At 37.0% G+C, this 27,443-nt stretch overlaps 1 protein-coding gene across 1 annotated transcript in view; it reads left to right on the forward strand.

The window, feature by feature from the left end:
• Positions 1–27,443, forward strand: part of CRPPA (CDP-L-ribitol pyrophosphorylase A) — a 125,188-nt gene that overhangs the window by 24,754 nt on the left and 72,991 nt on the right. The window contains exons 3-4 of the mRNA XM_061469227.1: positions 3,909–4,058; positions 21,580–21,684. Coding sequence (XP_061325211.1) covers positions 3,909–4,058; positions 21,580–21,684 — 255 coding nt within the window. The remainder of the gene's footprint in view (positions 1–3,908; positions 4,059–21,579; positions 21,685–27,443) is intronic.

The following is a 27,443-nucleotide window of genomic DNA, read 5'->3' on the forward strand; positions in this document are numbered from 1 at the left end:
CAGAAGCATGTGTGGTGAGGTCTTGTAAGCCAGCTTGGGTTTGGCAGTTGTGTCAGTGTATGCCAGCTAGAAAAAGTTGCCAGAAGTACTGCAGATGCAAGGTTTCCTGTGTTAGGAACTCAGATCTCCTGTCCCATCTGAAAACAATGCAGGGCATACACAGGCCAAGTTTTTCCTTTGCTTGATTCCAGTTTCACCTAGTCTGAAAGTCGCCTTAGGTGGTAAACACTCAGCTCTGTGTTGGGTCATATCATCTGGTTGAGGGAGCCCATGTGTGTGTGCTGAGGCAGAGAAAGGTCCTGCAGAAAGGCAAACCAGTACTGAGCAAACCAACCAACCAGTTTCTGTATCTTGTCACAGGATTTTAAGATTTCAGCTCAGTGCTTCACCTTAGCAAGTATGCTGTAGCTCAGGGATTCACAGCTTTCAGACTCCAGCTGCTCATCATATAAAGGTTTTCTGGGCAGTAGAAATTTCCTGGCTGTAGTACTAGAGCTCTGCATTCTCCATTTATTGCATAGAGTAGTCTAGGACTGAGTTGTACTTTTTTTGGAATAAAAGCTTTTTTTTTTTTTTTTAATCAAATGACTGCTAGTTACCCTGTCACTGCATGCATAGTTAGAATTTCTCTCCCTTGCATCATCAGAAGTCAACCGTAAATCTTACTCTTTGTGTTAAACTTCATGTTTTCAGACAGTGTCACGTATAGTTTAATTGGGCTTGCTGCAGAAGACATCTTGTTGTGCCCATCTTGTGATTTCTCAGTAAAATGGCGGAAAGGCAGGTGAAAAACTCAGTTTGTCATGCTGAACTTGGTACTGGGGTAGTGTAAAGCAAAACTGTAGTTGTTTGAAAATGCCATTTGTCAAATTTTAGGTGCCACAAAGCTCTCAATTACTTGACAAGTTCATTGGGTATTTTAAAAAATGATGTGTTTGGATTTATTAGAAATCGAATCTTTCTGAATCTTCTGGAAGAGCTAGGCCTCAGTTGAGCAGGAGATATGGTTCAGTATATTGTCACATTCTGATACAGGCATTCATGAATTTTTATTGTGCAATAAACCAGATGTCAGGAAAACAATGTGTTTCAGAGCTCTTTTTAAGAACATAATTTTGAGTATTTCATTTTTATTTAGATTTGCAGTTTGGTTTTTTGTTCCTCATAGTGCGTGTTTCACTTGTGAGATTTGGTTACGCAAGTCACATTGTATTCTCTTGGCCTGTTTTATGCTTAAAATGTAACATGACATGATTGTTAAAAACTGTAATAAAATATTGGATCAGCCTAAGAAATCCTCTTTTGCTAGCTGGTTTTCTAGAATGGTAAGTGCTTCAGAAAAAAAATCAAATAGATTTAACTAATTACAGAAAAGTTGTGGCTAGCTCACTGCTCGCTTTCTTTTCCCATGACCTTCTAATTTTGTCATTTTTTTTTTTTTTCCCTCTGTCTGTGACCAATTAAAATATGACAGCAGAGCAAAAAAACGTAGTCCAAATGCCCAGCAGCTGGGATATAGAGGTAATAACCCATGTCCTGGAATCATAGGAAATAAAGAAAGGATAAGTTGCACATAATTTAAACTCTCTACTTCTACTTGTGCATAGCTTTTCCTCAAAGTACATTTCTTAAATTTACTCCTCATTTAATACATGGACATATTACTAACATTATAGTGGTGTTTAGTTTTGTCAGTTTGTCTTTTCTATTACAGAAGTAAAATTAATCCTGCCTATGTCAGAAGGATGGGCTGGATGACTTCTCAAGATCCTTTACAGACAGTTCTGTGACTTCATAGCTCTCACTGATCTTTCTGTACCATGTTGTGCCTTTGGATGATGGTGCTTTGCTCTGTGTGGTTGTCATGGTTTAAGCCCAGGCTGTAAATCAGAACCACGCAGCCCTCTCGCTCACTCTGTGCCTTTCTTCCTCTCCCCCTCACCCGTGCTCCTGGAGGGACAGGGAGGAAAATCGAAAGAATGCAACTCCCACTGATTGAAATAAGAACAGTCCAGTAACTAAGGTATAACACAAACCACTACTGCTACCACCAATTATAATAATGATAAGGCAAATAACAAGGGAAGAGAATACAATACCACCCACCAATACCCAGCCTGACCGAGCAGTGAACCAGCCCTTCTGGTTAACTCTCAGTTTACATCCTGGGAATGACGTGCTGTGGTATGGAATACCTCTTTGGCTAGTTTGGGTCAGGTGTCCTGTCTCTGCTTCCTCCCGGCTTCCCCTCCTCCCTGGCAGAGCATGAGGCTCAGAAAGTCCTTGGCCAGACTACACATTTGAGCAGTAACTAAAAACATTGAGGTTATCAGTGCTGTTCCAGGCCGAAAGTCAAAACCACAGCACTGCACCAGCTACTAAGGAGAAAAAATGACTGCTACTGCTGAACACAGGACAGTAGTATTTTGTATAGATATCTCTTCCTATGTATTAGAAAGAAAAAGTGCTTTTCAGATTTTGGTTCACATCTCTGTCCTCATTCTGCAAAAGAATTAATTAAGAAGCTGTAATTTAGAGCTCATAAAGTGCTCAACACGCTGACTGCATTCCTCTTTGTTTTTTTTGTTCAGCAGTGTGAGGGAGAGGAGGGAAGACAACCAGTTTTTTTCCTCTTAGAAGAGAAAGGAATTTGGGCTCACTTTGGTGTCTCATTCTGCGACTGTATGCTTATCTGAGGTCAGAAATCTTGTAAGAATGGACAGGACTCATATATATGAGGGCAGTGCTCTTCTTTTATGTCATGAGACCTATTTTTTTACTGTGTCAAAGCTCACTAGACATCAGATGATCTTCTGTGGTTGCAGTAAAAAGTGTCAGAATTTACCGTTGAGACTGATTTTCTAGGTGTACTGGTTTAAGATGCTGGATAATTCCAAATTTTGTGGAATAGTACCAATTACTCTTCTTTATAACCATTAAAAATTGCTGATAAACTGTATAGTGTAAGGATGCCGTTCTCAGTGGTTAGCATTGTTATGGAGCATGCTTTTTGCCCTGTGACTTGATAAACAGTATTTTGCCATTTTATCCTTTTCTTCGTAATTGTATGAACAGCTCTTCCCCCAATTGCTTTTAGCTTATGTGAGTTCATGTGGACATTTTATAAGTGACTGATGAAGTCTGGGTAACTTTCTGGTATCAAAATGACTAAAAGCAGCTAGGAGAGTTCTGTTCCAGATATGCCATAGATCTTTAATACTGTATATTTATGAGAAGATCAAAGATATATGTTTAATTAGTTTAAAACTTCAGCAAACCCAAAACTGGAATACAAGGATTTAAATATTTATTCTGGGGCACAGTGCTGCTCCGTATTGAATGCTTTCTAATGTATATACTGCCTTCCCAGTATACACTCGTAAGTGTGGTTACTCAATATTTCACAGGGTGAATTCTCATGGAGGAGCAAGCTCAGTTTCCTGAAACGTTTCTTGTTGCTGATTTCTGAGCAGTTCAGCCAGATTGAAATCTGTGAAAGCTGTAGGTGTGGATTCTCAAGACCTCTCAAGTCTGTCTCCTGCTGTTTCCTATCTGAATAGGCCTAAAACTGTCCTCACATAAACCACCTAGTATGCATGTAGAAGAGTCTGAGAACTGAACTCAGATTTGTACATGTATTTGCAGTTGATGCTTAAGAAGGCGTTAAGATTTTTTTTTTGTTAGCTGTTCCTCACTGTGTACTTACATATGCCATCTTCCATTACTTTATTCAACTTAAAAGTCTCATACAGACTTTAGCATGACTTACGCATTATGAGATACGTAAAAGATAAGTAACTAGAAAATATATTTTGAAACTCTACTTTTTTTGAGGTAGAGCCTATCAGCACTCTGATAGGCTTCAATATTAGTAACATTTAGGCCTCTTTCTATGTTTTGTTCCACAGGCAGCAGGAGCAATTCGTCCTCTAGTTTCTACTGTTATTGCCTCTGCTGCAGATGGCTGCCTAGATCACTCATTGGAACGTGCCAGGTACAGAGCGAGTGAAATGCCTCAGGCCTTCTTGTTTGATATAATCTATGAAGCTTACCAACAGGTAAGACTTTGAGACTTTCTAAGACTTTTTTCCATTTGGTTTAGTTTTAAAAAAAAGTAACTATTTCTCTTCTTTCAAAAATCAAGATTGAGCATCCGTTTCAGATCACAACCGTGTGCATGTTACTTCTCTGTAGTCTTTTGATGAAAATGTTTTCTATTTCTACTGTATTCAAGTTTTTTGATTATCAAACTGCCAAAAACAAGAGGAGGTGGGGGGTCTAAACTATTAGATTTGCTTTAATTTTTATTGTGCATTAAATACATTGCTTAAATTAGTGGGTTAATGTGTTTAAAGTTAGTTATGTATTAAGTACGCATTGTTGACTGAGCATCAGGAGTTTTGGGTGCACAGTTTAATAATGACATTAATATGATGTGATACAGTCTGGTCTAAAATGTTGGGATAATATTCATACATCTAGGTAAGTGATCAGTTTTGTGTTACATGTGTATTGTACATACTTTGATTAGTGGCTGAAAATAATTTTACTGGAGTATCTTTTGTAATTCTATTTTTTTTTTCTAATATATTGCTTTAACATTATCTTTATTTAAGAAAATAAAAATAGCTGGTAGTATATTTTGCCTTTATCCTTCTTGATGACTGCTTTCATTTGCCCCACCCTGCATTCACAGTTTACTGGAAACACTCCAGGCTTTCGTCTCAGCATTCTACTTCCTTTTCATTCATCACCTTGTGGAAATTGCCTGTCCTCCAGGTATCTTCCAGCCTGACTGGAAGCAGAGTATTTCTTTATTTTTCACTTCAGTACTGATGATAGTCGCACTTCCCATAGGTCTTTCATTTCTAGAGTAAACAAGCCCAAGTTACTGATACCCACCTTCAGAGAGTACATAGCTTAGAAATCACCAAGGCAGAACAAGTGGTATGGACAAACAATGAAGAAAAAGCAGTTGCTTAATATTCAGTAATTGTTTTACTTAGAAATGTTGGCATGAGTTCCACGTCATACCCTTTATGCTTGATACTTGAAGCTATCCTTAGATGCTGAAGATGAAGCACTGTCCAAGATGAAGAGCTACTCAAGTGGTTGGACTAAATCCAACTTTTTTACTTCTGATGGGAAGCAGGGGGGATGTTCTTAGTGTCTACAATAACACGCAGCTGATACAGTTACTTTGAAAGTGAGGCTTTAGTTTGAAAGTAGCGGGCATACTCATGATAAAGGCAGCATATGTAAGGGTGTAAGGGTGGTGAGGCACTGGAACTGATTGCCCAGGAAAGTTGTGAATGTTCCATCCCTGGTGGTGTTCAAGGCCAGGTTGGACAGAGCCTGGGGTGACACGTTTTAGTGCGAGGTGTCCCTGCCCATGGCAGGGGGGGTTGGATCTAGATGATCTTAAGGTTCTTTCTAACCCTAACTGTTCTGTGATTCTATATATGTGCATAGAACACATCTCAAGAGACAACAGCTACTGTTGATTGTACAACTGTTCCTTTCTTGTTGAGGTGTACCTCTTTTCCAAATTACGTATTTGTGGTGTTTCTCAAAAAAAAAACCAACCAGCAACAACACAACAACCCAACAAGACACAAGTCCCCAAACAAACCCTTGTTTTTTCCTGCTGTGTTTGCTTCTAGTTTGCAGATACAGTAGAGCTGGCAAACACATGAAACGCTTTTACCCTAAATGCCTTCTCAAAAGGCAACTATATTTTCAGTCCGTATGCTCCTCTGAATAGTGTTCTCTTCTCACATATGCATTCCATCAGTTGTCTTTTTTGTATCCCTGCTCTTTCAAGAGCAAGCCACCAAAGTTGTTAGCAAGCAACCAAGGCTATGGTTCCTTGTCCCCAGTTTCCTTGCATTGGCTAAATCCTGGTCATTTAAATGTTCTGTGCCTTGGAGCTCTGGGAAGGATAACACTTCGCTAAACCTCTCAACTCATTATTGTTTGTTAATTATTTATGTTTCAATGGTATCTAGCTCTCCAAGTCAAGGATTAAGACCCTATTGTTCTGGGAACAGTAAAAAAAAAAAAAAAAGGATAGATAATTGTTGTCCTGAAAAACTTAGACAAGCTACTGTAGGACAGATTTTTGTGGGAATGGATGTATGATGCTTCCTAAATATTAACATACCCATAATTAGTTTCCAACCTAGACAACCTACTGAAGTAGGTAAGTATCATTATACAGAAGAACAAAAAAAAGATAAAGTAATTTTGTCACTCAATTTGCAAGTCATTCACAAAACTGGGAATGGAATTAATTTTGGTTGACTTGGCATGGGATCATGATCCTGCTCCTGTGTGTTTTTCACAGTTGTGACCTTTATGCAACAACAGTGTGGGGAAAAAACAACAGTCAAACATGCATTCCTTAGAAAAAAGCTATTTGAATTATCTCTTCAAGTAACATAGGCTTTTCAGTTACATTGTGGGTAATGTGGAATACTGCTTTTAAACTCTGTCTCTATTTAATGCATCAGATGCGTCATCCGATATGAGTAGGTAGATTTATAAAGTTTACTTCCAGATATGTTGTTTTTCCTGAATGTAAGATCTCTGAGTATCTTGGCCACTAAGTTGCAACATTTAGTTAAAGGCCAGTTCTCTGATTCTTACATGTTTGCTGTGTGTGGTCTTTTTTGCTCTTGTCCGATACCAATCTTGGCAGAGTAGACTAGTGCTCCTTCTCCATTTATTGCTGGATTGAATATGTTTAGAACTAGAAAATATTAAGCTATTGACACCACTAAAATATCTAAAAATAGTTTTGTAGAATCTTTATCAAATTAAAAGTAATTTCCTTAGAAAATTTTTTTTTTTGTTTCTTGCTTGATTAGAAAGAATTATAGCAATGATTTTTATACGCCAGTCCAAAAAATGTTGGTGAGGTACTGGATTCTGCTAGGTCTTCTGATGGTTTTGAATAATTTTGAATGATGCTTCTTAACCACACTGAAACAATACTGTAGATTTATAAAAATATTTCTTAAAAAATAATCTCAGACTTTTTCAGTAAGCATCAATTTTAACATCAGATAGTGGTGGAAGCAACTTTTTTTCCAGTATCTGAAGGGGGCCTGTAGGGATGCTGGGGAGGGACTCTTCATTAGGGACTGTAGTGATAGGACAAGGGGTAATGGGTTAAAACTTAAACAGGGGAAGTTTAGATTGGCTATAAGGAGGAAATTCTTTCCTGTTAGGGTGGTGAGGCACTGGATGGGTTGCCCAGGGAGGTTGTGAATGCTCCATCCCTGGTAATGTTCAAGGCCAGGCTGGACAAACCCTTTGGTGACATGGTTTAGTGTGAAGTGTCCCTGCCCATGGCAGGGGAGTTGGAACTTGATGATCTTAAGGTCCTTTCCAACCCTAACTATTCTGTGATTCTATGATATCTGTGTATGTGCTTGAGAGGAAAAAAAAAAAAGAAGACATTCAGATGTCCCTTATTTTTACTTTTTTTTATTGGGGGAATGCAAACAGCTTGAGAACCATTGCTGTTTCTTGGAGAAGGCAGAATTGGGAGTATTTTGTGTCTGCTGTCTTGTGATGCAGCAGCTAAGTGGAGGTGCAGCAGGAAAGGGAAAGCTTTTCAGTATTCTGCCTCAAATGATAATTGCTCCAGTGCAGCAGGGTCAGAAGACCACTGTTCAGGAAATAGCTACTCCTTCCACTTCGGAATAGTGATACTGATTTTAATGTTTTTATGAAGTTTCTGTAACATTGTTCTACATTTTACTTTTGACTCAGGGTATCTCTTGGCCACTGTGTTGGACATCACATAAGCCAGACTTGAAAATATTTAAAGTCAATATTGAAATTAAGCAACTGTTCAGAGCCCACAACAGCCAGTGGAGCAAAAATGGTGTCTTGATCAAAAGATCTCACTAATTTGACTTATATGTCATTAGATAGAGCACTTAGCTATATTAAATGCATAGGCATTATGGAATTTGGCTCCTACCCGTATGTGTAACACCGCTTAATGTTTTCTGTTGCAAGCGTCTGTGTTCAGATGGTTCTATGAAGCATGGCAAAACAGCTGTTTTATTCTGTTTCAGTGAAATACTCTGATGCCTTCCCTTTGTAGTAGGACTTTGGAATTTAGAATCATAGAATGGTTAGGGTTGGAAAGGACCTTAAGATCATCTAGTTCCAATCCCCCTGCCATGGCCAGGAATGCCTCACACTTCACCATGTTGCCTGAGGCCCTCTCCAACCTGGACTTGAACACGTCCAGGGATAGAGCATTTACCACTTCTCTGGGCAGCCTATTCTATTTTCTCACCACTCTCACAGTAAAAATCTTCTTCCTTATATCTAACCTGAACTTCCCCTGTTTAAGTTTAAACCTGTTATCCCTTCTTCTGTCACTGCAGTCCATGTTGCTGACAAAGATGTTGAACAAGATTGTTCCCAACACCGATCCCTAAGGGACACCACTCGTTACTGGTCTACCAGCTGGATATTGAGCCATTGACCACAACTCTTTTCATGTGGCCATCCAGCCAGTTCTTTATCCACTGAGTGGTCCATCCATTAAAGTTGTCTCTCCAGTTTAGAGACAAGGATGTTGTGCACAAGTGCAGGTCGATGACATCAACTGCTTTGTCCCTATACATCAGTTTGGTGGCCCCATCGTAGAAGGCCACCGAATTGGTCAGGCAGGATTTCCTCTTAGTGAAGCCATGCTGGCTGTCACCAACCACCTTGTTGTTTTTCATTTGCCTTAGCATGTCTTCCAGGAGAATCTGATCCAAGAGGTGAGAGTGACTAGTCTGTAGTTCCCTGGGTCTTCCATTTCCCACTTCTTCAAAATGGGGGTGTTATTTCCCTTTTTCCAGTCGTTGGGAACTTCATTTGTATTGGGATAGTCCTGAGGTGAGGAAGGATGAATTATACAGGCCTCCTTACATATGCCTGTAAATGTTAGTCACTCATATTTATGCCTCCTCACCTCATATTCTTATGAAGTACAGCACTAATTTCATGCCCTTCAATTTGTTAAATTTATAAAATTTAGAAAAGTTCTAGCTTTTATTTGTATGATGTGTACTTGACACAAAGAGGACAAATAACAGGTGCAAACAATTGTAAGGGGAGAAAGAACTGTGTTTGTAGTGTATGTGGTATCTTGCAGATGGAGGCTTTACCTTATCAGGGGGTTTCCTTGGGATATTGGGTAAAAGGACATACAATGTGTTAAGGGGGTAAGCATAATACGGGAACAGCACTTTTAGTTCTGGTATGTCCTAATTTGTGAGTTCTTGTTTCCTGTACTATGTAATGAACCGTACCAGTAACCTTCAGTAAATATTAGTAGTGAACAAATTAAACATTTTAGAATAAAAAATGGAAGTCTCTAGCTAGTAAATCCAGTGGAAAAGTTGCAAAATTGCAGAACCTGTGATTTACTTTAGTTCTACTTATTTGGGACAAAACCAGTCAGTAGATTTTTCTTTTTGTTTTTTTTTTTTTTTTTTAAGTTAGTAAGAATTAAAATCTTGATCTTAGGAAACACATGTTCCTTTTCTATACATACCAGCCCTAAGGGAAATCAGAAAAGTTTACGTGTTAATTGCAAATCCACTCTATCCAAAGATAGCAAATAAAGGATAAATTCTTTAGACCAGACTTGTTCATTTTTGCTTAAGGTAGTTTCATGTTTCTGTACAGCTTTTTAATTTAAATAGTAGCAAATGCAAAATATGATCCTGTAAGCCTGAGAAGAGGAGTGTGGGGGGAAGACTTCACTTACTAGAAGTCAAGTGTTCCCCTGGAGCAGTATCTTTTAAGGAATTAGAGTATCGGGAAGTCAGGTAGACTACCTTTTTCCTTTAATTAGAGTAGGCTGAGACTGATTTCTATAATACCTATTTCTGACATATTGTCATTATTGCATACTGATCTCAAATCTTTTGTCTTTAACACAAAGCAGCTTGTGTCATGTCATATTAGTGTACAAAGTAACACAACCACAATATGCAAAGGTGAAATACCCAAACTTAACAAAGCACTATGTATTTGAAATGTTTCTGCCAAAGTAATGAAGGTGTCAGGAACAATTAAAAAGCTTTGCCTTTCCTGATCTGGAAGGGAAACAACTGAAAATGGAAGCAGTAGAGGAGTGGTATGTAGAAGGTACCGACTAGCTTCTGTGTCAGAGATGTAAACAGAAAGCCTAGTGGAGATGATAATGATGGTTGAAGCAGTAAACATGAATGCTGGAAATACAGTAGAATTGCACACCAGTGTGATCAGTCTGCTGCAGCTGAGAACTCTGTAAAAGGGAAGAACTACACGCAGCTGAAGAAAGGCTGGGACGTTAGAAGGGTATTCTGTATTAATCCTTCACATGTAGATAGCTTGGCAAAGTCTGATCACTATTTAAGCACAGAGTGATAGGTTACTAACAATCTTAAAAAAAAAAAAATTGATACACAGTTTTTTCCTGGTAATCTTTTATAAGTTGTTTTACCCTTAGCCATTTGCCACAAAAGCTACACCATTATGGAGGGTGGTCGTATTGCATGTGTAGTTAGTTTAATCATCTGTTGATACTAAACCTTTTGTAGATTTTGGAAGTTTATTTTTAGCTATTCAGAGCAACGAAGCTGAAATAAAAAAAAAGGATCTGGAAGAAGGAGTATTCATTGAAGGACTGTGAGCTTCACTATGATTAGAGGTGTTTCTCTTGTGCATGTCTAGAGCCTCCTTACAGATATCCACATAGAACAGACTGACCTTAAGGATTCTGTGTGTGGTAACTATGTAAAGATAAGTAGTTTTGGGGACTACACTGAATTAGTACATCCCTTCATAGCCATCATTACCTACTTCTTGGATAATGAGCAGTCACATTTACTTGTGGGATGTTAAAGCATCTGTCTGCATAGGAGAGAGCTGCTATATATAAGCGTAGTAATGACAAGATACAAAATAATAGTATGTCAGGGAAAATCATGCAAATACTTTGATGCTAAATTCTGGGAGGCAGATGTTCTTCCAGCTCCCCAAAATAATCATTGCAAGATGTCTGCAGATGGGGTTGAGATGGGGAGAAGAGATCTGCAAACTGTCCAACCTGGTCCTCAGTAGGAGAAAAGGAAATCCCAAAATTTTTCTTGTCTAGTAAACCCCTGAGAATGTTCGGGGAAGATTTTGCCACAGTAAGAAAGGAAGTTGGCCGTTGTTAGGCCCATTGTAGAAGTATTTGCTCAAAGTATTGTCTTCTCTGGATGTAAATAATAGGGAGTGTATTCCATGTGGATTTTGTAAACTTCTAAAGTGCTTTTTGAAAGGGCACAACATTACTTGGATTCTTCTTCAAACATGTGTGAAACGTTTTAGTACCCTCTGTAGCAGGGAAGTGAAGTCAGCTGTAGCAGTTTAGTAGTATTCTGGCATAGATAGGCAAGTCCTTCAAGGCAAAATGTCTAGACTGATTTGGGCATTTTCCTGTGGGTTCATTCTTTGTTAAAGAAATCAGTGTCTGTCAAATTAATATTGCCAGAAGCAGCAGGCAATTAAATGAACAGTAGTGGACAAATTGTTGACTAAAACCTTGGCAGCTTTGGAAGCAAGGGTGAGATTCAGAAAAAGGACTGAAAGGTCAGAATATAAGTGAGGCAGAATTTGGCCATTTGAGCCTAATGCTGGAATCTTGAAAAAAAAACCCCACTGTTTGCCTCCCTCCTAGGGCTAAAGTTATCTGAATCTTCAAGGCACCTCAACTCTTTCTAACGTTCACAAAATATGAAGTTTTCTGTATGTCAAGGTATCTAAGTTGGGGCAAGACTGATCAGCTGAGTATTTACCTCCTGTAAACATTCACTTGGAGATTTTTTTTTTTACCTGATGCTATTCAGTCATGAATTGATGATACGGGTTAGAGCTGTTTGTTTCTTTACTGTAAAAACACTGAAAGACATCACCATTTTATTTAATATATGGCAAAAAATCAGGTAAGATATAAAGATTTATCATAAGTTGTAATAGATTGTTTCTTGGCCTTCATCTTTGTAAAAGAGCATCAGACATCTTTTATGAAGTGTATTATGTTGTAAGGATGGTCAGTTTACCTCTTGCTTCTTCAAATGAATTTTGTGGGTTTTATATGCTCTGTGCATGTGTATGGAGATCCACTTCTGTTTCCACAATCCCCAGCTTTGATCACCCACTTTGCTTTAGGGTTTTGTAGTTATACATTCAGGTCTCCTAAATACATGCCATGTAAGATCATTGTTGTTTTTCCTTATTCTGCATTCCAGTTTGTGTCTGGATTAGTTTTTTTTTCCCCATCATCAGCTATATTCTGAAATACTGAATCAAGAAGTCATTCACGAATTAGACAAGAGCTAGCTAAAACAATTGTAATCTACTACTTCTATGATTTGTATGAGGACAGTATTACAAGCCAATGCTTTTCTTTGTATGGAGTCCTAAGGACAGCGTACTTCCATCTGCCTATGAAATGTAATAGGTAATTACAGTTTTAGTGTAACTACCTACTTGGTTGGTCTAAGTTTATCTACTTGGCTGAATAGTAAAGCAGCATGGATTGCTTCATCTTGTTGAAATTCCTAATCCAGATCTTTTGATGGTATAATAATACATATTTTAATTAGCTGTATACTAGTGTCAAGATGGGGAATATCTCTTGAGTTTTTCAATGTGCAATCTAAGCATCTGAAATGGCCTGACAAAGCAAGTCTTTCTGCTGGTTTGTCCATAGGTTGTTAGGATAATAGATCTGATTGTTTGACAAGGAAACCTGCATAGCTCCTAAATTTTTAAACAAAATCCAGTGTCCCATTTCTCCTTACACGAAAAGATTTTACTTTCTTAACAGCACCCTTTCATTGTTGTGGTCCATTTCAGCTTGGATTTACCTCTGGTTTTAGTCCCATTTAAGAGATGATTTCTTTGGAACTTCAGTAGAACCCGAGTTCTGTTTCATTTCTTTCCTGCTGAAAATTGGTAATTTTTTTTGTTTTGAAACAAAATTGCAGTGGAGCTGATTCTTAATAACTCTTGCAGTGGATTTGGATCTGCCTTTCTCCACTCATCTTCAAGCAGATGCGTGCAGACTGTTGCTTAAATACAGGGTTGTCAGCCTCACCTAAATGAATATCCTAATTTATACAGTCTTCAAGTTGTGATTCTGAGACTTTTTCGGGGGAGATTTTGCAGTTACTTCACCTGGCATCTTTTTACCCTAGCAGGTTTGTGCTACCCTTAAGAGGAGTAAGTATTTTTTTCTCCTTTTCCTATCCTTAAAGTCTACCTTATGCTTAAAATCTTCCCTTTCCCTATGCTTAAAACCTAAATTCTACAGAATCCTTTTCAGGATAAATGTACTAAATTAATTTTGTCAGTAATGGTTTCATTTAATCAAAAACTGAAGCTAAATTGGTGGTCTGTTGAGAAAACTATGCTAGTTTAGATAGCTCTGTACTTGATTAGTTCTCTGGCGCAATGGTAGAGCCAGGATATTGTGTGAATCCCCACCTTGCCCTAATTAATTTCTGCCACAAGAATGTTTGGAGAAATTCTAATGCCTTGCATAAGAAAAAAATAAAAAGTTTTTTTTGTGTTAATGGAATAATTACTTCCATTTTATGGCACTCCTCATCCTGTAGGATCTCAAAGCGCTGTGTGAATTTATATATTAGCTCTTGGAATTGTTTGGTGCAGTGGTGCAAAGCTGCCACACCCTGGGTGAAATCTGTCATCTCTGTAGCAGTGAAAAGGCATTTTGTCTTCAGATATAATTTGGAGGGTGTATGTTAGGGAGACACACTGCCATTAGTCAAGTTGGAAGTTAGACTGGATTATGAGAGTATTGTTACTGGATTTACACTGATAAGTTTACTCTATCCGCAAGAATCACACGTTTGGCACAGGTTCAAAAATGCTGAATACTGAGCAAGAATCACTATCCCGCATAAAGGAGACCACCCGTCTAAATTGTCATCTGCTGCTTGTTTTGAGAGAGCAAAGAAGAAAGCAAGGTGGTGATGCTAGAGCTTTTACTGTCTTAGCTACTGATGGTTTAGTGTATCAAGAGGCAAGAAAAAGGACCATTTATGATCCTGCAGAATTTCAAGAGGTGATTCTCTTAAGTAAATTGTACCAAGAGTGAATAATCTTATCTGTTAAAACCCCCTAAAAATAAAACATACATTTATTTTATTTAAAAATAAAATGTAAATTTGGCTCACCTCTGCTTCTAAATCTGACTAAATTCTCTGTTGGTTGCTTAATTTTAGAACTCCATATATGAAATCTCTTCACTGTGAGAATGTGAACACTTCTTTACATTTTCCTAGAATAACCTAAATAATCTGTAGTTTTCTACATTGGGGCAAGATTGTTTTGTCTTTGTCTTGTCCCTATAACTCTTTTCCAAGTATTTTTCCAATTTACAAGATAGTTTTTTAAAGTGTAAAGAGTCCTAACAGTATTTTGATTACTACTGTTGTCACATAGAATATTAACATTTTCTTATTTCTTCTTGACATTATAGCTAAAATATGATTTTTTTAAAAGGTGAAATTGTATATGAAGTCTGAAATTCTATGTTTAACTCTGCTCAAAATGACTTCTGTGTCCTTTTCTGATATGAGAAAAATTAAGACTATCTCATGATTACTCGGGACTTGGTTTGTGAAGTCAATCTAATTAATACTTAGCTCTAGTTGCATGAGGTATTTCATGTTCATACCAGTATTACTGTTCATTCTCATCTAGTTTGTATTCTTATTTTCATTATGCTAGTTTGTGTGGTCTTTGTTAGAGTAGCTTTAGGAATATACCTACTGGTGTGGCACAAAGGGAGAAGTACTGAGGTTTGACTTTTGGTCATCTGTTACTGTATCAGGATTGTATGTGTAAACTGGCATTTCACCAGAAGCAATACTTATCCCAGTTGACAGTCATATGGACACAATGCATGCTGAGTTCTGGGTGCTAGGGCCACACTGCAAATGATGAGCTTTAGCAGATGCCCTTGCATATGACTTTCACCTTGATTCCACCAGAAGGGAAATGACTTTGAGCTCTCCAGCTGCACAGTTGAGTGCATTTCGTATGATTCTGAGTAGGGATGCAGGAAAGACCAAAAAGAACCTCTCCTCCATACTTTATTGGTAATGTAGACACAACACTTGACATTTCTTGTTTGTGCCTGCCGGTGCCCTTCTTTTCTCAGCAAAGCACCTCCAGTTATTCTTGATTAAGTTTTTATTCCTCAATAGCAAAGCTGCACTTCACCCTCTACTACAGTAGTAGTTGGGTTTATGATTTTGGTATAAAGTCAAGCATGTGTACTTCTTTCACAGGATGATTGGTTTGTTTGGACCTCTTGTTTGTGAAGACAGAAGCAGTAGCAGCTAGAATAAGATTAAGACTTAAAGAATAGGCTTGAATTGTAGAAACACAGAATTGTTAAGTTTAGGAAAGACCTTTAAGGTCATCAAGTCCAACTGTTTATCCAGCACTGCCAAGTCCACGACTAGACCATGTCCCTGAGTGTGACATCTACACGTCTTTTAAATACTTCCAGGAATGGTGACTCAACCATTTCCGTGGGCAGTCTGTTTCAATAGTTAACATACCCTTTCAGAGAAGAGATTTTTCCTCATATCCAGTATAAACCTCCCCTGGCATAACCTGAGGCCAGTGATACAAGTACTATCATAATAGTCCTGTAAGCTATTTGCAAGAATATTAAGGCATGGATTTAAAAACAGAAGGGTTAGCTCTTAGCTGTCTCAAGAGAAGTTGAAAACTTGATCTTCCTGTTTCTTTTATTCAGAGTCACCCTTAAGGGTGCTGGGTCTAAAACCTAGTCTTGTGATTATACTCCAGCTTCTGTTTCATTTTGAGGTCAGAGCTAGAACATGACAGTCGGTAAAGTGGCTGTCTTTTCTGTCTAGTTAGCTTATTTCTGTGTTTTTGTTGTATTGATTCCTTGATGAATCTAAATCAAAGTGAATGACAGCTTTTCTTAGTGGTTTTGGTAAATGGAACACAAAACAATGGCTTTTTAATCTATCTCATTAGTCTAGATCCTGACTTCTGGTCACAGAATCATGTGTGATTTGTTCCTTAGAACAAAAAGAAAGTTGAAGGAACCTGTCAAAAATGGACAGAAATATCTATATTAAAAATATATTGCTAGATCTTACACAGTGATTTTGTTAACTTTGATATAAATATTTGTTCTCTGCATCCATATGCATTTCTGAATCCTACTGAGCTTCAGCTTTTACGTTTTGTGACATTAATTTTTTCAAGCAAATTTGTATTTTAAAGTTAAAAAGAAAAGGCAGAGTTTTCCCCTACCTTGGCTAGTAGCTAAAACTTGTGATAGAGATAGGGAAAGTAAGTTTCGTGTTGCTCACATAGTGTGTTTGTGCTCTGCATTCTTGCCTATGGGACTCTTACTGCCTAGCAGCAGGTTGTGCACAGTGAACAGTAATTGTCAGCTTCAACATAAAGAGAGGTTATAAACTGCTTTCAAAGAAGACTTAAAGGAAAAAAATGCATAGCTGACTTGAACTGGGAGCTTGTATGCCTGCAGAGGAGTATAGAACATGGTTGCAGGTGATGGCAGTGTGGACTGCTTAGTTTTGTTACAGAGCGAATTGCTGTGTCTTTGTTTTCTTCACTGTGGAGTACTGCAGCATCTGGATGTATGTCACAGCAGTTGTAATAACTAGCTACAGTAAAAATTGTTTTAGAGATGAGCTTATCTGAACTCACATTAATCTCACTGTTTCCATGTTCATGTGTTGCCTCCTTCTGTTTTCTGCTTCTGCTATTTCTCATTTAGCTGTGGTGTATTGCTGTAGGCTGAGTGCTTGCTGCATATCCACTGTTGGATTCAGTGTTTTTTAGTTTCCATGGTAATGAACATGGCAAAAAGATTTAAATCTTTTTAAAATATGATAAAAATAGGCTAGTTGAGGTTCAGCAAGAGCTTGTGGCTGCTGCTTATTTAACTTAGCAAAATGCTCCTGATGGTGACTGTTCCTGATGTACCCTGGCAGTTCAGCAGTGGAAACTTGATTTGCAAGGATCTGGAAAAGTCATAAAGCTCTGCTATTGTTAATTACTTACACATTTTAATTGCAAGTGTTCTGATATTGTTATAGAATGGATTCACATGGAAGAGTAAAATGGAGACACTTACTGGTGACACTGGAAAAAGCACTAAAGATGACATACCTGATGGTTACAGAAGTGTAAAAGACTGATTTTACACAAGTTTTAAGGGTACCTGTGTAAAGGAACAGATTGGAAGATTTTTTTTTCTGTTAATACATAAAGAATATTGATTTTGTTTCATTATTATAAAACTAAGGAATGATGAAAAAGGAAAAAAACATCAGTGCTGTAATGAAAATTTTTCTTGCCTCTGTCTTTGTTCGCCTCTATGGTTACCAATTCCCATATATGCATTCAAAATCTTTTATCAGTATAAAGATACAGTAAAATGATGCATGTTAACACTAAAAGCAATTATTAATGTTAAATCTTGCTTCTTCATAATTTTACTTGTTCAAAGTATTGTACTGGAAACAAGTTAGTTTATAGGCTGTTACTAAGTACCAGGGAGATAAAGGCTGCCCAGTCTTTTTTCTAAACCCTTTTTCCATGTTTATGGCTAAGTAACAACAGTATAGTTTGCATTTTAGGAATTAATATTATTTGACAAAATATCTTCAAACTAATCTACGGGTCAGGGGGAGAAGAATTGGTGTAATGCTAAAGTCTGGATCTTGCTTCACCCATAGCACTTTATTCAAACATCCACTCTTCAAAGCAAACAAAAATCACCCACAAAAAAGTCAGTCCCCAAAACTACCTAGTAGAACTCCTTTGAATATTCAACAGTTCAAAAGCATTTTTAAATAACATATTTCCTTCTCTGTCATTTAAAAAGCTAAACTAATCTGCTTGCTTTCTTTTGTGGATATGTTTTGTGCCAATATTTCCAGCTGTTTCTACCATTTCGAATCTGTGGTCTGAAACTTAAACTGTCTATTGTTTCACAAAGCTATGTCAAGTTCAGTTAACTGTATTCTGTCAAACTTTATGTTAAAAAGCCTTTCAGTTAAAGAGAGTTTTTAACAGATTGTTGTAGTGTAAATTGGCTCTAGAGGTACAATGAAATACCTACAGAAGGCTTAAGCTGTGAACATTTGCATGCTTGGTTCATTAACAGTTTTCCTCATAGATACGCCACAGCTTTTCATTATAGGCGCTCCCTGATAATGCTTAATTCGTTAACTGAATTTCTTAGTGCTGTACAGAAGCTTTCAAATTCTGTACCTTAAATATGGATTTCAAATTCTGGATCTGTTTAGTGTTTGAATAATATATAAACTAAGCTGGTCTTGAGCTGATGCTTCCATTTCATTGTTCTGCTCTGACATCACTATCAGACTTGCAGAAAAGTACACTGTGACAGTGTGTTTAGGTTTAAACAATTACAGATAATTAGAGTGGTAAATGTCGTGATGTACAAGTGTTGGTGAAATATGTTTTTAATTATTACTTTGCTTCGTGTCATATTTCATCCCTTGAAGCTGGCAATACCCTCAAGATGCTTTAGCCCATTTATGGAACTTCTCCACTCCCTACTAATTATCTGTAATTAATACCTTGCTAAAAAGTTGGAATTGCTTAGTCTTGCCCTAGTATAATTCCTTACCCATATGTTTAAAAATGTAGCTTAATTTTAATTCAAAGTAAATTTTTTCACAGCTAAATTTTACTGAAAATTTCTCTTCCATTCTGAGGCAAGATAAAAATACATGTTTTTTTTTTTTTTAATCTCTATGTTATTCACTTTAGTAGAGAATAGTTTGCATTCTATCAGAAAAATCTTCCTTAAAACTAAAACAGAAAAAAAAGGAAACAGAAACATAATAAATATTTGCAATTGAAAGTTACTAGGCCATTTCTAGTTTCATTGGCAATGTATCTCTGGGCCTCTTTACTAAAGAGATCACTCCATTTTGTATATTTTGGAGCTAGAGTTCACTATTCCTTTATATTTTCTATTGACCTATTTGGTATCTTGATTATTTAAAGAAATATAAATATTTTCTGTTCAATTTAAAAATATTCCAAAGTTTCTTTTTTGAACCTCCTGTTTTCTGTAGTATTCTGAAAGAAATCTTTCATGTCAGTTTATCTTCTTGTGTCTGTTTTGTTTTGTTATTGAAATGCTTAAAAACTTCCAAAGAGTAGTATAATGCTTGAATTACTTTTATAAACGGGCTGTATAAGAGACTCTCCTTTTTGATTGCAGTCATGAAAACTAAAATGACAAAAATTACTACTTTAACATAAAAGTGATACCTTGATTTTCCTAAGATGTCTGTCTGTGTTAACAATACAACTCATATCTATAATGCTGATGAATTCCTAAATTTCACTGATGCATTATAAAACAAGAATAAAAGCTAAAAATTTTCTTCAAAAGGCAAATTGTGTTTCAGCACTCTTATTTGGATATTCTTTAACCCACTTAGACTTTTGTATTCTTGACAATTCTGAATTCTTGAATCCTGGAGGAGACTGAATTACTGAGCACAGTATCTGGACTGTCACACTTTATTTGAAACACAAATTTATGGACACATGGTTAAATTTGACACAGTGTAAGGGTTATTTCAGTGTTTGTAAAGGAAAGCTTATGCATCGCAGAGCTAATTATTCTTCAAGGAATTTTCCGGCATCTTTTTTTGAGGTTGCTGAAGCTGGTAACAGCCAACTTGCGTAGTAAGATGTTTCCCTGAAGTTTTTACCAAAGGCTCCTTAAAGAAACTGTACAGATTTGGGATAAGAGTAAGGATTTATCAGAGCAGATTATTTGCTAGAAGATAAAAAGCAAAGTAAAGAGCATGATCAGTTTTTGCAGCAGTAAATCCCAGTGGAGTTTTGTGAATATCTGTGCTGGGACCTGTGCAGTTCATTTTGCTTATAGGTAATTTGGAACAGGAAGTGGAGATACCCATTTTTTCTATTTTTTTTTTCTGGATAGTAGAGGTGTAGGCTAACTAAGAAGATTTAGAGAAGGATGCTATGGTAAATCGATAGGTAAATGTAGATAAATGTAAAAGAGGTCAAAATGATTGATTGGAGTTTTGAAGTAAGTTCCACACATGAAATGACTGAATAGATGCTGATCTTTTTACCTGTGGAAGGATGTGAGAAGAGACGTGGTGGAGCATATTGAAGGGCTGAGAAGGTGATTTTGCACTCAGTCACTTGTTTTCTGTCAGAACAACAGAGAACAACTCAGATGATCCCTGATGCAGGTGCTAAAAAAATACCACTATTCAAAAAGTAATTGAGTGGATTCAGGATTCCTGTATTTCACTGAGGCCTGTTAAGGCAGTTGCTTCTGGTTCAGTGTGTCCCTTGGAGACTTCTTAGTTTAGGTATTTCCTAAGCCAGAAGAATAGCTTCATATGAAGCCAAGCAAATATTCTGGGAATGTAAGAAGATACATTGTTTTGATTTAGTCTTGACTATTCACTTTTAGCTTCTGCTAGAGACTGGATACTGGGCTAGTTAGCCTGTGGTCTTATCATATTAATCCAGTTTTATGAAAGACCTTGTCTTAAGTTATACTTCCTTGTTACATGTTATTCATGTTTCTGGATGGACTGGTAATTCAACAGTATGAAAAGAGACTAGAACTTTTTTACCTAAATTGAGTCGATTCATCTTGAGGTAATCCTGTCCAATAAACTCCCAGTTGCTGCTTTTGTACTTACCTGTGTTTTGACTTAAGAGATTCTGTTCCCTACTCAGTTTTCCATTGATAGGATTCTTATAATCACTAGCTATAGGAAGCCAAACCACTTGGGAAGGGCACATTGAGAGAAGAATGCCTTTTACAGGTGACCAAAAAGTGGACAAACTTTTTTTTCTATTGATTTTGTTTTTGTTGTTGTTTAATCTGCAAGGCTCATGGAGCAGCATCAAATTTCACAATTTTGTGTGAAGAAAGTTGTAGAGGGAAATATAGAAGAAATACAGAGGTTCTTAATTGCTACTATCCTTTTTATATGCTACAAAAAAACAAACTAGCCAAGGCACTGAAGTCTTGCTTCTACAATTTCTTAACTTGTTCCCGTACTCTAAAAGTTTGTCACTAGAAGGTTGGTGATTTCTTTTGGTGAGGTCTCAACTCTGCCAAACTTTTTTTATATATGTGACTTCTTATTGATTTAGTTAATAACATAGAGGTTTAACAGGATACTTGCATCACCTACTCTAATTCATTTGTGGTTACAAAGTGTTGATTTACTTTTGTAATACTTTGCTGGATAGGTAGAATTTGGCATAAGCTTCTTGGAAGATTTTTATTTCTGATCCATCCTGAACCTACCTACCTGCATGTATGATTCTGGACAGGACTCTTGAGATGTAGCGTTTAATTAATGAAAGAAAATCTGTGACTGCTGAAAAGTATAATTTCTTTAAAACTGATTAAGGGTATTTACTCTTTTTCAATGACTACAGTGTACGGACTACGACCTGGATTATGGCACTGAATGTTTGCATCTGGCTCTGAAATACTGTAAAACAAATGCCAAACTTGTTGAAGGAACAGCTGATCTCTGGAAGGTAAAGGCAATAATAATCTCTGTGTTTTATATATTTTTAAAATTAATAACATTTGTATTTTACATAAAAATATAGATGTGTTTTCAATCATAATAGGCTTTCTCTTCTAAATCTCAGAATTTTTTTGGATTATCATAAGCTTCTTTTAGAGCTCGTTGTAGACAGCCTTGGGCGATGTTACTTGAGATAATCAAAGAGGACAGTATTTAGCTGGAAGTTGGAAAACCATCTAGATAATTGTGAATAGCTTGAGAATTTATAAAACTATAAATCCATAATCTCTAAAAGTAAGAGCATTCTTTTAGGAGATAAGCTTTTTCCTTTCTCCTTTCTTCTCTGCAAAAGATATAGAAATACTGTTTCTTTTGTCTGTTTTCCTCTACTTCTCCTACTAGAACATCACTTTTTCTCTGATGCCAAATGCCTGGCTAACAGTTTGATTTTTAGAGCTTACCTTCAGTAACACTGTAATGTTTTACATTTTACATTTTACAGTAAAACTGTGATGTTTAAGACCTCTTCGAACAATCTTTTAAAATGTTTTTGAGCATCATTCACCTTTTCTGATAATCTGTAGGTTCCTGTTGACTGACAAAGCAGGTGTGTATACAAGTACTAAAGGATAGGTCCCTGCTGCTTTAAAGTATCCTATTTCATTGTTTGGAAGGTGGGACATTTTCTTTCTCAGTACCTCATTACTCTTCTAGGAGCTTTCTTCTGCTGTTGTGTCATGCAATTTTTAAGTGTTTACTTTTTTATAAAATATTATTCTTTACCACACTGAAGGACCTGGAAGCAGCTCAAATCACTCCATCTGTCTTTGACAGTAAATTTCCTCCAATGGGACATGATTTCTAATAATATGACAGTAAATCTTACACAGAAGGGTAATTTCCTGAGTCTGCAGTGCAAATTTCCTGTGCAGTGTAACAGCAAAAATTACTTACGCATTGATTGCATACAGCAACTTTTTTCAGTATCTTTCTGGGGACATGGTCTTTCTGAAACAGTATATTGTCTGTTTTCCTATTCAGTTGTCTAAGGGACAGATTATGTCATGCGTATTTGTATTACGTCACTTTTTGGATGGTTTCACTGTGCTCATTGTAAAGCATGCTACTTCCATGAGGGGTAAAAAATATACCCATAATGTTAGTTTAGTTCTTTATGTTGTTTATTTAGTTCTTTATATCTGTAGTATGTACTCTTAGATGAAATGTAGTCTTTTGACCTAGAATGACAGAATAATTAGACTGAAAGAAATGATGTCACCTAGTCCAACACCTTGCTGAAATGGGGGTCAGGATGTTTGGATAAGGTTTCTGTCAGCCTCTTTCTCCAGCTTTTCAGGATACCTCTAAATGAGTGTTGGAACCTTGAGCATATTGAATACTTCCCCATTTGTTGACCTCTATTAGTTTGCTGAGGTTATTTCACATTTCCCGGGTTATTAATAAAGATGTTGGACAGTATTGTCCCTACTATCAGTCCTTGAGGAACAGCAGTAGTAACTAGTACCCAGTTACACTTCAGACTTGAGCTTGTGCACATCTCTAAAGGAGACTTGTTGAAGTGTTGTGGCCACTCCAACATTGGTGAAATGAAATCCTAACGCTGTTAGCAGCAGCACCCATTTTGATGCAGGTACTGTACTGCAGGTGGTGCAGAGCAGTGAATATGCTATTTTAGTATGTACAAAGATGCTGGTGCCATGTCATTAAAATACCTATACCTTCTCGCTCCTATTTTCTGCCTTATTTTGTAGCTAAAAGTCATGGGTGTCTCCTGTGGCTTGTGTAAAAACAGTCAAAGACATAAAAATTATGAGGTCTGTATATTAAATTGTTTCTGCAGCAAACACTTGTATCAAAGGCTACAGAGGATGATAGCTCCTTCCTTCTTGAATAGTGCCCTGATATTGGTCACTCTGTGTGGAAATGTTTGGTAGGTGACTTGGAGCAGTATTGTTAAAGAAGGCAACACTCCTGCTCAGTGTGCGGTTTGGTGAAATGCAGAAGGCTGCCAATTTTCTCAAGTGATGCTTGCCTACAAAATGGTTAAGAGCTATTGCTCTTTGTTCCTAATGACCTTTCAGAGGCAGAATTGTCTTTCCATAGCTTTGAGACTAATGTAATTTATATTATGTTGTTGTTTTTTCCTTTGTTTCCTGTAAGGCTTTTCAGTGCTGAGACAAGTTGTATTTTGTATGCCAAGAACTCATGTGCTCCCAATGGCCCCAGTCTTACTTTTTCAGCACAAGTAAAAAAGATGTTCTATCCAGATAAATGAGAACTGAAATAATCATTGTGCAGTAGAGAACTGTGGAGAACAGTTTCTGAAGTGCGAGTATTACAAACCAGTTTCATTCTGTGTGGACCTCAACAGATCTGATATTTGTAAGAATTCAGTTTATTAGGTGCACAACCTATATATAACATTAAGTGGCTCAAAGCTGGGGGAAAAAGTTACTTTTATGTCCATACATGCTGTTTGCTTGAATTAACACTAATTATTCTTTCTCTACTTAACAGCGCATGAAAAAAGGTAACATTTCAAAGTCATTTATGGTTAACGCTAAAGCAAGAGGTAGTTTGTTTGCTTTCTGCAAGCAAATGACAAAGCTGAAATAATTCTTTGTAGTGACAACAAGCAGGCAGGAACACTGAAATTACTTGAGTGTTATAAATATTTATAAGTTTTATTATAAATGTAGTTAACCTTAAAAGTCCTGGGGCAATATCCTCTTAAGTATAAAGTCATGTAACACAATGTGATTGGAGTCTAATATATATGTGTGTGTATAATTCACATGAAAACTGCATTGTAAAAACCTTTTTAAAGGTTTGATGTGCATTTAAAACTTAATGCTGATAGTGCAAAAAATCCTCACCATTTCTAAAAACAATAGGTCATCTTCTAATCCTACAAAAATGCCCCATACGAAGGAGATCTGGATGATATCTTAGTATAACAGAAGGAAATACTTATTTAAGTGCAGTTCATTTTGTGTATGCATGATCATAACTTTATTGTATTTGTTTAAGAGTTTTGTTTTGCACTTAATGTACAGATTTGTGAATCTGAAATGTTCATCAAGCTAAATGAGTTTGAAAAGGCTTTTAAATATTAAATTTGAATAACCTTGGGGAACTTTCTAGATAGTGGAAAGTGGCAGTCTGACAACTGAGAGAGAAGAGCACACAGGAAAATAAACAAACCAACCCTTGTCTGATGGTTTTGAGGCTTTGCTAAATAGACGTAGTAGATTGTTTCTTATACAGAAGAGAAATATTTACCAACTAAAACTATTCTGCCTTTGCCAGATAAGGAGATGATAGTTTCATATTGTGTGATAGTAAGGTGATCCTGCCCCTCTACTGTGCTCTTGTGAGACCTCACCTGGAGTATTGTGTGCAGTTCTGGTGTCCTCAACATAAAAGGGACATGGAACTGTTGGAACAAGTCCAGAGGAGGGCTGTGAGGATGTTCAGGGGACTGGAGCACCTCCCGTATGAAGATAGGCTGAGAAAGTTGGGGCTGTTCAGCCTGGAGAAGAGAAGGCTGCGTGGAGACCTCACAGCAGCCTTCCAGTATCTGAAGGGGGCCTATAAGGATGCTGAGGAGGGACTTTTCATTAGGGACTGTAGTGATAGGACAACGGATAACAGGTTAAAACTTAAACAGGGGAAGTTTAGATTGGATATAAGGAAGGAGTTCTTTACTGTGAGGGTGGTGAGGCACTGGAATGGGTTGCCCAAGGAGGTTGTGAATGCTCCATCCCTGGCAGTGTTCAAGGCCAGGTTGGACGAAGCCTTGGGTGACATGGTTTGGTGTGAGGTGTCTCCCCATGGCAGGGGAGTTGGAACTAGATGATCTTAAGGTCCTTTCCAACCCTAACTATTCTATGATTCTGTGATTTGTGTTGAGTTCTAGTATTTGGCCTAGTGATGTTCTGGATTGCTGCAATAATGTTCGAAAAATCTTTGAGCACTAGATGCTCAAGAAGACAAGATGAAAATTAATGTTTTATATGAAGAGAGAGAATCTGAGTAGAATCCTGTGACTTTGATATTGATCAGCAAAGCAAAAGGGTGCTATAGGCATAACTTGATAAAGAAAACGTTAAGGGACTGATGTAATGAATGTCAACCATTTACTTATTTTGCGAAATTGACTTCAAGCCTTTTTTACAAGATTATGGCCTTGGCTGAAAAGTTGGTAGTGCTGATACAATGTATGGTTGGCAGAAGTTTGACTTGTTACTACATAGCACGTTAATTAAAAATAAATGTAATTGTACTAATCCTTATTAAATAGATTAAAAATTGGATAACTGATACATATTTCAAAAGATAATTCTCACCACATACAGTTCTGCAGAAACTGTTAATGTCTGTGCTAGTCAACATTTGACTGAGAAAGTGTGTAGACAACACAAAGATTTAAAGATTTGTAAATAAAAATAGAACTGATCAAAAATAACCTATTGATAAGGAATGCTTGACAAGCAGTTTAAACAAAAGGTATGCTTTTTATTCAGCCAAAACCAAAGAAGTGTTTTTTAGAAACAGAAGCAGCGTAGGGCATATTTAGAGAATTGTTCTAGGAAGGCGATGATTTTGAAACTGATCTAGGCATCACAGTGGATAGTAGGTTTCCACTGTGGGCAGAATACATGTCAGCGACAGACAGAGAAATAAGAACATGAGTTAGAAAAGAGATGTTTTAGGATTACAAGTGCTTCTAGAATATTATTGTCAAATCTGGACTCAAGCTCTGTGCACCTGGTGATAAATAGAGAAGGTTCAGAGAAGAGCATGAAAAAGATTAAATGGTAATTTGATAAGTTTGTAAAGATTTAGCTTAATAATGTGATATAAAAAAACCCCAAACAAACAGAAGTGGATGAGGTAGAACATCTCTCTTCTGCAAAGTGAGGGAGGACTCCCGTGTGTCGTTTTTCTTGCTTGTACTTTTTGCACCTCACAGGTCTGTGAGTGGGGAATGACTTTTTACTTTTTGGTATAGAGTGGCAGCTATAATGTTCTTCCTGGTTTATTGGGATAGATCTGAATTGCTTCTGGCTGGTGTGAGCCTAGAATGCAAATCCATTTTAGTGAAACTAGAGGTAAAGCAGTATAGCTGCTCAGAACAATAAGACTGTGTTGACTAGCCTTGAAAGTTATTTAGAACAAATGCATACTAAAACAATCAATGGTTAGAATGAGACCAAAGGGTGTCTCTGTCATGGTTGCCAGCCTCTTTACTAAATCTCATCTAAATTGCAAGAGCACCTCTTAACACAAGAAAATCCAGACATGTTATAAATACCCACACTTTAAGAGAAACTTTAATTGGATTTAGCATTTTACTAAACACTGAAAGAGGTGTAGAGAATCCCTCACTTCCTGTGGTGATCACCTGTGATAACTAGCATGGTTTTTATGTCTGTCAACGTGACTATTTTCATGCAGCTTATAGGAGCTTGTATCTGAAATTAGCTTAAAAGGTTATGAAATAAATATATATGGATAGTTTGATGTGGTCTCAGATGATTTGTTTCTCTAGGAAACCATGCTAGAAAGGATTTGTTGATGTCTTGCTCAGAATTTCAGAAGTGATTTTAAAGGTTCGTTCATAATTCTATATTATTCTGTGCTTTTTTTCTTGAAGACTGGGCCTAGTTTATGAAGAAACTTCTTAAAATCAGACTATTTAAAAATGATTTCGCATCTGAGATTGTGAACCTTAGAGTACAT

Source organism: Pezoporus flaviventris, unplaced genomic scaffold, assembly GCF_033815535.1.
Source record: "Pezoporus flaviventris isolate CSIRO_AGI_PZ_B2104156 unplaced genomic scaffold, CSIRO_AGI_Pfla_v1 ptg000055l, whole genome shotgun sequence".
NCBI classification, from domain to species: Eukaryota; Metazoa; Chordata; class Aves; order Psittaciformes; family Psittacidae; genus Pezoporus; species Pezoporus flaviventris.